Source organism: Tympanuchus pallidicinctus, unplaced genomic scaffold, assembly GCF_026119805.1.
Source record: "Tympanuchus pallidicinctus isolate F22 unplaced genomic scaffold, pur_lepc_1.0 scaffold31, whole genome shotgun sequence".
NCBI lineage: Eukaryota > Metazoa > Chordata > Aves > Galliformes > Phasianidae > Tympanuchus > Tympanuchus pallidicinctus.
Window position 1 is genome coordinate 11,773,935 of NW_026294749.1, and position 12,919 is coordinate 11,786,853.

Genomic DNA, 12,919 nt, shown 5'->3' on the forward strand with positions numbered 1-12,919 from the left:
AAATGGTTTAGTTTGGAAGAGACTTCAAGCAGGGACACCCAGAATAAGGTGCCCAGGCCCATGTCCAGGTTGCTTTTGGGGAGGATTCCACAGCCTCTCTGGGCACCCAGATGCATCAGATACACTGAGATCCCTCCCCCCTCAAACACTCTCTTCATCAGGCTGAACAGTCTCAGCTCTTCCTCACAGGCAAGATACTTCAGACCCTTCATCATTTCTGCCTTTCTTATATTAAATCTGCTTCCTCATTACCTGTGGAAAAGGATCCCTGATTTAAAAAAAAAATAGAAGTGACTGAGGTCCTAAGCTTCTTCCTTCCTTCCTGCATGTCTCCCTCCATCAGCATTTCTTTTTCCCTTTCCTAAATTAAATAGCCTTTAGAGGCACAACATCAAGTACAGATAAAAATGGCAGAATGGCCATCTAGCAGCTTCCTGAACCTGAGACAATTCATCTTATTTAAAGCATACACAGAAAAAAAGAACATTCTTCTGATGTAATAACGGGTAGCATCTACTGACATATTTCATCAAACAGATCATGGAAAACAGCAAATAACTTTCAGTTCGGAGCTGACATTAAATGGATGGACAGTGCCAGGAATTATCAAGATGGAAATATGTTAAATGGAAGGACAATACTCAAATAGGTAGGAAACATTACTTTTGGAGTGACCTATTTATTTCCATGCAAGCTACAACCGATACAAAGACCACAGTAACATTACCTGATAGAGCAAGTTCTCAGCTACAAAGCAATATTTTTCCAACATGGTTATCACCATTAGCTGTGCATTTCTGTCAGTGATGAACAAGAGCCTTCATGTCACGTTCATAAAAATCGGCACCAGCAGAGCTGATCCACTGTTTTATAGACACTGTGACAGTGTTCTTTCTGCCATCATTGTATTCAATGCACTGAAGGTGATATTCAGCTCTGTATGGGTTCCTCTACCAGTTCAAAGGGACGAGCTAATCATTTTGTGGTGTGACAGCTGTGCATGGCTGTCTGTCACACGGCTTGCCTTTCACATCACTGACAGCACAGCTGAAATACTCCACCTGCTGCTTCACTGTGCTCACATCCACTGGTTGGGCTCCATAAACGTTCAGCAAGCATTGAGGAATGTCAGGAGGTGCCTTTTTTTCCCTCATGGAGGAATTCAATGACACGCTTTGCTTCATATGCTTTTCCATGTCAGGTGCCATTTTTGTCAGACTGCCCCTCTGCTGCCATCTCACAATGAGAACAAAATGTAACAGAATACTGGCAGGAAGGTTCAACCTCTACTGCCGTACCACCAGCATACATCTCTGGCATTGCAGGTTAACATAATAAAATAGGACGCATTACTTTCAGAGCACCCTTGTATATTAGCCCCTAACCTGTGTGTGCTCATTCCTGAGATACAAGGAAAGGCTTGACTACAGACAGCAGATTGAGTGGAGCAGATTTGTTCTAGATAAATAAGGAGGAGGTAGCAAAATTGACACAGAAGGAAAACAAGACTTTCTACATATGCACATGAAGGATATTCCAGTCTGCTGGCAACTCATGTTAATGAAAACATAACTGTGACTTTCTTTACACCAATATTCAGCATTTACTGCACATTATTACCTTCTACTGAAGAGTGTGCGTATTTTTTATTTGGTTGGTTTTTCGTTGTTTCCTCACTTCCCTCTGCCCTCTCTCCTCTACCTCAAGACATTGAGTATCTGCTACAGGGTCCATAGTAGTATCACAGAGGTAATTAGCTATTTACAAAAGGGTACTCTTACTGTTTAGTAAAAAAAAAATTGACCAAAAAAACCCAGCAAAAATAAACAAAAACCCCTACATTCAGCTCTACGTTCTCCTAAAAAGCTTTCTTAACGATTACTGCAAGACAGCTACCATACAGCTGTAGCTAATGTTCTTCCCCCTCAACCACCTTTTTCCAAATTCCAAATGATACGGGGTCCCAATCCAGCTTTGTTGTAGACCCCCTTTAGGTACTAAACGGCCACAGTGAGGTCTCCCTGTAGCCTTCAATTCTCTGGGCTCAACAACCCCAACTCTCTCAGCCTTTCCTCATGGAAGAGGAGCTCCAGCCCATTGATGATCCTTGTGGCCTCCTCTGGACCAAACGCATAAGGTACACATTCACCCAGCACAAGGAGCTTCAAAGCTGAACACAGTATTGCCCATGGAGTCTTATAAAAGTAGAGTAAAAGGAGAGAATTGCTTCCTGCTAGCTACACTTCTTTTGATGCAGCAAGTGTGCAATGCCAGCTCTATTCAGTGTCACATCACCAGTACCCTCAAGCCCTCCTCCGCAGGTCTGCTGTCAATCCACTCATTGCATAGCTTGTATTCATGTTTGGGACTGCCCTGACCAAGGTGTAGGACCTTCCCTTGGCCTTGCTGAAATGCATTCTGTTTTCACAGGCTCACCTCTCAACCCTGTCCAGGTCCCTTTGGATGGCATTCCTTCCCTCCAGGGTGCTAAACACACCACTCAGCCTAGTGCTGTTCACAGACATGCTGAGAGTGCAGTCAGTCCCACTGTACTTGTTGCTGATAAACATTCAACATTCAACTACCCATTACTGGTTTCTACCTGGACATCAAGTCAATCATTCTCCATCTCTCTGAGTATGGAAGCTATAAATACATTTCTGAGGCTGAAGTAGAAACTTATAGGACTTTCCTGTGGTCTTTTTAAAGAAATACATGCCTGAAGAGGAGATGGGTAAGTGGAAAATGTGAATGCTTCTCACAAATCAACTGTCCCCAGAATACCCCACAATTAAAGAAAGCTTAGACCACAAGCAATACATCATTGCTAAACTGTTGTCCTGAAAGAGAAAGAGAAAGGAAACTCTCGGCACTCTCCCTCTAATCCCCTCTTCCCTCATGCACCCAATTAGAACCAGTCCTCTTGAAACTGGCACTAAACCACCACCCAAAACTGCATTCCCTCACGGCAATGAACAGCTAGATACAAAGCTGTACTTGTGAGAACTCACTGAGGAGACAAGGTTTCCTAACTCTTGCCTTATTCACATTTTATTTATTCATCCCCATACACTCCAGAAGCACTTGCTTCACTCCCCCTGTGTGACTCAGAAACAAAAGAAGCAAGCTCCTACCTGTTATTGCCCATAGTAGCAGGCAAAAAGCACCAAGTCCAAATGCCATGCTGCACTGAGAATGCAGACAGCTACTTTTCTGACCAGCTGTGCGGAAATCACTTAATGCTGGCTTCCTCTACGATCATTTAATGCTCTGCTATGGCCGTGAAGCACTGCAACAAAAAGGACAGGAAGAAATGGGTCAGATGTGAGCATTAATTACAACATCACTGTAAAAGCAAATAGACAGGTTAAATGCAGACTTCATTCTTATTTCCTGACTTCTTGACTGATTATATAGTAGATGAAGCAAGCTGAAGATATAGAACAAATTACTGGAAGTCTCACTCTCTGTAGATACTGAAACATTCCAGGCTTGCATGGTTGGGCTCCCATACCTCCAAACCCACAAATATTCTGGCTGATCATCTGTCAGATTCTGCTTTTTTTGTGAGGATTTAAATGGAAACTGGCAGGGACTCTTAACTGAAGAACCACAGACAGTATCATCCATGCTAAGAATCTGCATGGTGTCAAGTCAGCTCTCAAGGCAGCATTTAAGCTACTCCCTCCCAGCTATCAAGGTAATGCAAGTAGATACTTATCCAGAATTTCAAAGGTAGCATCCTGACAAGGAGTGTGAAGTTTTCCAAATGAGGGAAACAAATACTTAAGCAGGAAAAAAAAATAATCAGACTTACAGCAAGGTCTCTGCAAAACCAGAGAAGACTAGCGTTAATTTCCCAAAAAACTGATACTTCCTTTAAAATATAACTTGACTTTTGTAACCTTTGTTTTAACCAACAATAGCAGAAGACCCTTTCTTAAGGGCAGCTGCAAAGCAGTCAGAACAGTGAAGAGAAAGTTGGTCTCTCAGTTTATTTTTAAGTCACACAATTAGAGTTTAATTCTAAGCACCAAAAAAAAACCTGCCAAAAAAATCCTGAAACAACGAACCCACTCTTACCACACAGTCTCTCTACAAAGCTTCAAGCAGTATTTTGGTTCTATACTGACTTAATATCTGGGCTCCTGTGCCAAGGTATGAATTGGACTAATTTAGGTAGACTTCACATTAGAAAGGACCAGGATTCCTCCAGGTACTGCTCCATGAGAAACTCTTCAGCAACAGGGCCATTTCTGACATTCCTTATTCCCTAACTGCTCCTGTCCTTCCACCAGCTGTTAAGTTAATGGCTTTTGTAAGAGACGAAGAGCCCCAAAGTTCTCCTTCTTAAAGCCAAACTGTTCTGTATGCCCTAGATGAACTACTACTGAAATGGCTAAGCACTACGCCAGGCACATCCAACACATCCAACCCGTGGCCTATGTGCAGCCACCCCCTGCCCCATGCCATCATGTTTGCAGTTCTCACCAAGCAGCCCAGCTCTGAGTGCACATCCATCACTCAGCAACAACCAAACATCACTGCATGACTGGCACTGTCTGGGCTGAAACCAGTGCACAGTGCAGTGCTAACTCACTCCCTCTAAAAAGGGAGATTCTACGTCCCCTCCTGGCAGTTTTTGCCTTGAGACTCACATAGTAAAGAAGTGCTTCCTGATTTTCAAACACAGCCTTCTATGCTCCAGTTTGTGCCCACTGTCTCTTGTCCTGGCATTGAGCACCACTGAAAAAAGCCCAGCCATATCTTCGCTGCACCCTACCTTGGGGATTTAAGGTCACTTATAAAGCCTAACACTTCTCTTCCTGAGATTGAATAGTCCCTGCACTCCCAGCCTTTTTTTCCTAAGAGGAGAGATGATCCCATTGCTTTCATCACCTTCATGGTCCTTTGCTGAAATCCCTGTGGATATGACTGTGTGCAGCCCAGGCTACCATCAGCTGGCCAAATTCAACTTGGTATCCACCAAGGACCAAAGGACCCTAAGTCCTTTTCTGCAGAGCTGCTTTCCAGCCAACAAGCTCCTCGTATGAATTGGTGCACGTGGCTGTTCTTCACCAGAACTTAGCAGTTCCCCTTTTGAACAAGGCCAGTCATCTAACTGTAGAAGCTGGTTAGACGTGATATGAGTTCCCCTTGCTGAACTCACACTGACTGCTCCCGATGATTTTCTTCTCCTTCACGTGCCTGGAAGTGGTTCCCAGGATTAGCTGTTCAATCACCTCCCCAGGGATTAGAGTGAGGCTGATTGGCCTCTAGTGACCTGAGTTGCCTTCCTTGAAGATAGGAGTACATTTGCTTTCCTCCAGTTTTCAGGCACTTCCCTGGTCACTGTTTTCAATCAAAGACTTACAATCTGTAGAAGAGCTTCTTCCTGAAACTCAAAAAACTTTGAAGTATCAGGCATTCATAGTACCCCTCACTCATTCCCAGTAGCAGCCAAAAGGATCCGATGTGTATAACAGACTGCCAGTCCTTTAGCCAACGGAAAAAAAAAAGCACCAGACTTGGAAACGGAACAACACAAGGTCAGATATTATCCCAATAAGAAGGCAGAAAATCTTCACTTCTAGCAAAGACCTTGTGTGGATCAGCTTCATAGCAGAGGCTTGTATCCAAGGGGACTCTTCACAGAAGGGTAAAACCAGGGCAAAACACTATGATAGGAGCCACTGGATAGTGGGACAGCCCCTAAAATGCGGCAGCACTGAGGTGCAGGAGATAGCAGCCAACCCCCTGCATATATATAACCAGCCACCAGAAAGCGTGGTGAACCACGAGTGCAGCATACAGAACAGGCAAACAGAGCAAGGCACGGCAGAAGGGCACAGCAAGGCAGTTTGCATGGGGCAGGCAGGCAGGGTGAGCAGGAGAACAGAGTACTCCTCTGCACTCAGGAGACCTCTCTTGTAAGCTACCCTCTAGAGAACAAATCCAGCCAAGGACTCTACTAGGCAGAAAGTTCTGGCCAGAAAGAATGCAGCCAAAAAAATATGCTGGTTCTCGTTTCTGACTACAGGGAGTGCCTGAGCATGATACTACCTGTGAAGGGTGGCAGGGATTCCACCTGCATGAGGTATGAGCAGGTGGATGATCTGCTCAGTATGGCGCCATAGCTCAAGGAGGAGGAGATTAAGGAGCATCAGAGTACGAGCAAGAGATAGATTGATGGAGCAGCTCCCTGCCAAACTTGCAAGAAAGACACCAGAGTGATATCCACAAAACAGTGGTAGACCACCTGCTTTGCCATTGTCATGTGGAAGGAAGGGATTTAAGAGAAGAGGAAGAGTGGAAAAAGGTCCTAGCTCAGCATTGCAGGCAAATCTCAACCCTAGGTGTCTATACATAGTAGGTTTGAGGCTCTGGAACTTGAGGGAGAGGTGTGTGAGGATACCGTGGAAGGTCCACCCATGAGGTTGTCTAAGGTGAGATGGTTAACTCCACACCTCAAGATTGCCTCCATCAATAAAGAAGGAAGGATGACTGTCATAGGCAACTCCCTTCTCAATGGGATGGAGGGCCCTATATGTCAGCCAGACACTCAGCAAGCACTGATGAATGTCAGTGCATGCCACTTTCTTCTAATGGACGAATTCCAAGACACACCTTTGCTTCATAAGCACTTCAGATATCATTTTATCAGACTGCCCCTCTGCTGACATCTGTCATGTGGCAAAATGTAATGGAATGGTGGCGGGAAGGCTCAAACTCTACAGCTATACTGCCAACATCCGCCTCTGATGTTGGGGGGCCAACATAATAAAAGAGAAGGCATCACTTTCAGAGCAGCCCTCATACAGAATAGTACAATCACCCAGGCTGGAAAAGACCTCCAAGGTCATCTAGTCCAACCGTCCACCACTACCAACATATCCCACTAAACCATGCCCCTCTGCACAACATGTAAGTGTTTCTTGAACACCTCTAGGGATGGCGACTCCATCACCTTCCAGGGTTCCCTATTCCAGTGGTTGACCATTCTTTTGAAGAAGTTTCTCCTAATAACCAACCAGAACATCCCCTTGCACAACTTGAGGCCATTCCCTCTCATCCTGTCACTGGTTATACAGGAGAAGAAGCCTTCTCCATTTAGGTAGTTGTAGAGATAAAGTCTTAGTGCTGCAGAACAGCAAACAGTATAAGGCAATACACTGCTGTTCTACAAGCTGTGTAAACCAGAGACAGAAACAAGCAGTATCCCTGAGGTAACCAGTGATCAATCCTTGCCAGCTGATGCCTGTAAGAGAGCGAGGGCTCTGAATGCTGGGTATAGAAACACTAATGTCTGTGGGAAATGCAAACAGGGGCTTCTCGCCTCTGTGCCCTTCTGGTCATTAGCACAGCTGGGTAACATGCCAGAAGAAACATTGAAACAGCATCTGAAATCTCAAGCTGTGGTTGAAGCAGAAACCCTTAGTTTTGAACTGACAATATCTCTTATTAAGCTGGGAGGCAGAGTAAATGAACATATTTCCAATTAGTTTGACCTGCACTTAACTGAAATGTCTTAAATTAGTCACTTCATCAGTTGTTGTGTCTGCATTCATATGTAAGCTAATTGATTAAGAGTGTTAATGTTGTATTAATACTGTAGAAGGCAGAAAAGTAAGCTCTTGTGACATTAGCATCTGTACTGAATATCACAGTGCAAAAACCCAGGAACTCACTAGGAACTCCAGCATTAACAGAAACTGCATTAATACACATCAACAGAACAGCCAGAGGTTAGGCATCTAAATAAAATTAATGATTTTCAAGCTCTTCAGCAGATGTGAAAGACACAACAGTCAATACTCAAGATCACCCTCCTCTCACATAATTTTCTAGTGCTAGTGTAATACTATAATGGGATGGAAAGTACTGCAATAACAGCAAGGTGGCAAAGTCTTCAGCCACAGCAAATGAGAATAAGCCCAAATAGATGCAGAAATGAAGGAAAAGAGCTGCTTAAGGCAGAAGAAAAGCCTCAGATAGGCAGGGATCCCCAGCAAGAGATACACTTGCTTCCACTGCCAACCCTAAATGAGGTCTGGGAAGGAGTAGATCGTGGCTCCACCCTTTCCACTCACTCAGGTGCACTGCATGCACTATTTCAGGCCACGACAGCATTACAGCCAGGTATCTATACTCGAAAACACAGAACCATGACTACTGATGGAAAGTTCTTTTTTGCAGCAAGGATGCAGGATGTGATTGTAAGAACCTCTGCTTTATTCAAAGTGGCTCCCACAGCTCTTCCTTCTAGAGCAGTATTATGGCCCGACTCCAAATCCACTCCCTTGGTCAAGCTCAGGACCCTAGCAGCAAGTTAATGGTGATAAAACAAAAAACCAAATCCTGCCATGTTATACTGGACAGACTGCATGATCCACTGGTTCCACTAATTCAAATTCAACCGTTAAGTGATACTGACTGGACAAATAACAACAAAACAGCAGTGCTTTCTGGAAAGAATAATTTTGTCCAGAAATCTTTAAGCAGCCTTTATTACAATTGCTGTGAAGACAGAAAACAGTAGGATCTCTAAAGATGAGAGGTCTATAAGGTGTCAAGAATTATTTGCATGGAAGAAAAGGAAAGAAAGAAAACTAACCAATGCATGGTAGCTGCTCTCCTGAGAAACTGCACCGCCATTCTTTGAATCATTATCAATTCTCTTTGCTATCAATCAAACAGGTACTCTGCAGTGAAATGAAATGAGTCCTGCAAAGTGAAAGCTTGAAGGAATTCTAAGATGGCATCTTGTCCCTTGCCCCAAGAGAAGACAAGACACCCTTCAATCCTCTTTTGGATTGCTATCTAACCTGTTCCAGAGACTCCCATGAAAGACATTCCAGAATTTCTCTAGCTATCTTCTTTCACTGTTTATTTTTACAGCTAGAAAACAGACCTCAAAACAACTATCCCAGAGCTGTACATAACATTACTTCCGAATTTTGAATGAAAAAGAAACAGATCTAGCAAACAGGTGGTATCTTTTTCAAGCTCAGGGAGCTTAAAGCTGTTATTGTCCAGCAGATGTCTGAAGGTCTGTGAGGTGGTGGTGTATGATCTCAGCCCAATTCCTGGTCCAAGTATCATTAAGACAGAAAGCAAGAAATAAAGCTAGCAACAGCACAGTCCATCTCTGAGGTACCATTTGCAGGAGAGCATTAAAACATTCAGGGAAACTTCAATAAACAATGAGGACTGCTTGGAAACTAACGCCTCCTATTTTATTATGTTGGCCCACGGCATCAGAGGCAGATGTTGGCAGTATGGCAGCAGAGGTTGAATCTTCCTCTCAACATTCCATTACACTTCTTTGCTTTGCAACAGATGGCAGCAGGGGGGCAGTCTGGCAGAATGGTGTTTGATCTGGAAGTGCACCTGAAGCAAAAGTGTGTCACTGAATTTCTTTATGTGGAATAAAATGGCACCCATTGACATACCTTGATGGCGACCAAAGCAGTGGATCTGAGCACAGCAAGGTGGTGGGTGGAGAATTTCAGCAGTGGTGACATCAATGTGAATTATAAACCACACTGGATGGCAGGCTTTTACAAGTGGCAAACGGGCTCTAGCTCATCGCTGGAGAAAACACGTATCTAATGGTGGTAACTACATTGAAAAATAGTGCTTTGTAGCTGAGAATTTGCTCTATCAAAGAGCATTACTGTGCTCTTTGTAGTACTTTCCACATATTTTCATGGAAATATATAGGAGGCAGTACTTTTGGAGCAACCTACGTATAAGAAGAAGAAAGATACTCAGGCAGTTTAAGACAGAATAACTAATAAAAGCACAGAACAAGAATGATTTTGCACCTGCTCATGGTCAAAAATGACCATACTAGTCATTTACTAAAACTACAACATAAAAAATTTGCTTGTACATCAGCTTAAATCTAGCAGTACTTTTTTTTCCCCATACTGAGAGTAGAAGCCCTCAAAAGTAAATAAAAAGGGGCTATTCATTGGTTCAAACTACCATGGTACTGCAGTCCTCAGTATTTTCATATCTTTTTCTCTAAGAGCCATTTCCTGAACTACAGTAATTATTGAGAAATCTCAACCTTTAGCAGAAAAAATATTTCTTTCTGTGATTGCTGCAGAGAAAATCCGACAGATTGAATCTACGAGACCCACAGTGTAACATTAAATACCTGAAATATTACCTTTCTTTTTTCTTTTCTTTCTTTCTTTTTTTTTTAAGACAAACTTCATGGGACAAAGTCATGGCCCCATTTAATTCATTATCTAGGATTTAGAAGATATCATTCCTGATATGTGACCCTTTGCAGATGGTTCTATTAAATAGCAGTATTACTATTCAATAGACATCTAAAATAGCAGTAATAGTGCCATTTAATATCTAACACTTAAAAACAAACTCTTCTTGTAACACTGCTTCTACCTAAACATCAAAGCTTTGCATTTGCAGATCTGGAGGATCCAAGTTTGTGAATATATTGCATAGAAACCCTGGATGCTGAACTTAGAAACGCACAATACAGAGAATATCAGATCTGATACTGCTGCTCAAAGCAAACTGCAGATACCTGGTATCCTCAAACATTAAAGGCTGGCTGTCCCACAAAATACGAGTTGTCTTGAAATAACATTAGTTTACAGCTTCATCCAAAGCAACAAAAGCCACACAATGGGTAGAAAAAAAAAACCCTGGGTTATTTATTTTGCAGTGCAATTTAAATTGTTGTAATTAACACATTTACTATATTTTAGCTTTAAAATAATATCTGTCATAGTACTCACGATACAAACATTGTTGGGAAAGACATATGGAACTACTTATTAAATTCAAGTTTTAACAATGAATGGGAACTGTTGAGTCATGGCCTAAAGTACCGTTGATCACCTTGGAAAGGATCTGGTCAGCCTTGGGAGATTGGCTGCACCTCTCTTAGACCTCATTTAAGGGCTGACTGCCACTGGGGAAGGATCTCTGGTTGGAGACCCCTCCCTTATGGAGTTATTCCCCATGAGCCTGGATCTTTGAAGGCAGGTGAGCATTCTCTCCCCATTTGTCCCTTTTGCCATTTCACTCTTTTATCACCTTTCCACTGCACTCAACTTTCCAGCTGTAAGAAACACAAAAGCTCTCTGGAATCCTTTTTACTTGAAATGAAAAGCAAACTTTCTGTTTTATGGCTTCTATCACCTTTGTGGAAGGTGACTGATATTGTCTTCATCAACTAGCAACTATCAGAAGAAACAATAAGTTGACAGTTGAAGATAAATGGATAACCTAGGATTTTAGGTAATCTTTTTGTAGTGAAACAATACAGCGTTATAAAAGCAGACTTCCAAGTTACCTAAATCCATCTAACTTGTGATAGCTTTCAGTGGCTGTTCACAGATTGACAGACTGACTCAAGCAATGCAAGCGCTATTGTCAACAAAGCTAATGAACCACTTCCAAGATTACAGTCTTTAACATTTAGCCATTGCCTGAGATAACATCAGGACTTAATGCAGATGAATGATGTCCATTCATTTCTAGGTTTGAAAGCTTGTGTGTTGATAGAAGAGCAAAGGAAGAAATATTACATCTCCTCGGTCAAAAAAAGGTAGGAAAAAGTCTTTTCACCCACATGACCATTCTAAGTTTTATATCCACTGTTATCCTTCAACTTTAAAAACAAAGAAACAGACAAACAAAAAAAACCCAACAGGTCTTCTGAGCCACTGAGATGATCAGAAACCACTTCTGTAGAAACGGCCACGTCACAAGATGTAGAACTGCAATCTGAATTTCTACAGGCCTCCCTCCCTCTCCCAAAGTACGTCATCCTATACCCATAATTAAAGATAGCACTCCTGTCACACCATCAGTGCAGTCTGCAGAAAAAAAAGAAGACTGCATGGAAAATAGGCATATGTGGAGATAATGGAAAAAAGAATTGCCAGACTTCAGTTTAAAAGCAAATTGACCCTGATGCATGCAAACACCCCACCAACATAAAAACCTTTACAGCTCCACTTAAATGACTGAGCACTTTTTTTTCCATCTATCTATATTAACCAGTGAAACTCCTTGTAACATGCAGAAGAATTAGTAAAGCACACAGAGAACAGATATTCTTCCAGGAAAACATATTAGGACTAAACAGTCACTAAACCACCTCTTCAACAAGGCCAACTAGTTGAAAACTGACACCAGGATACCTCCATTCATATCCCCAGCATGATTTGCTCAATTCAGATCTGTAAACTGCAACCTCACATCATCTTGAAAAATATTCAGTACAGTCAGACCCTGATGTTGACTAGGAAAAACATCAGACATTTAAATGGAAAAACAGTACCTGCAGCTAAATTATATTATAAATTTGTTCAAAAAGACAGATTGTAACAGAAATTGAAAGCTAACCGCTTGACAGTAAGAAGGATTTCTCCCCAAGGGTATAATATCCATTACTGTGGTTCTGTACCTGTTCTACAGCCTTGAAATTGGAAATTGTTTGGATGTACAGCACTTGATCACAGACCAACCTCCAAATGCCAAATTCCTACTAAATATATGCATTCAGTGGCATTACTAAGAAGCAAAAAAAAAATCACAGTGTTGCTTTTTTTCGTTTGCTTTTTTTGCTTTATGATCTATAAGCTAAATTTGTAATACAAATATGTGAAGAATCCCACAGCAGTTATTCAAATGGAAAGGGTCTGAAGGCCTCCACGTGTAACAGATGCTAGGACAGTTTTGAACTGTTCCTAATGGACATTACACCAGCAGATTCAAAAGCCTGTCAGTGAGAAGACTTGGAACTCTTCCATCTCCTCACACCACTCCATTTAGTAGTCATCTCTTCTTGCTAAGACAGCAACAAAAACTAATAAGGCAAGATTGAAGTAAGCTATAGCTTACATCACCAAAACTTCCTCACTCAATGTCA

General features: G+C 42.2%; 1 protein-coding gene across 4 annotated transcripts in view; it reads right to left on the bottom strand.

Annotated features, from left to right (window-relative positions):
- KIAA0319 (KIAA0319 ortholog) overlaps positions 1–12,919 on the bottom strand; it is a 55,439-nt gene that overhangs the window by 41,304 nt on the left and 1,216 nt on the right. For 3 of the 4 annotated variants that reach the window (XM_052697978.1, XM_052697977.1, XM_052697976.1), the window contains exon 2: positions 3,135–3,289. The exons of the other annotated variant lie outside the window; for it this stretch is intronic. In XM_052697978.1, the coding sequence (XP_052553938.1) occupies positions 3,135–3,183 (49 nt within the window). In that variant the 5' untranslated portion in view covers positions 3,184–3,289. The remainder of the gene's footprint in view (positions 1–3,134; positions 3,290–12,919) is intronic. 4 annotated transcript variants of the gene reach the window in all.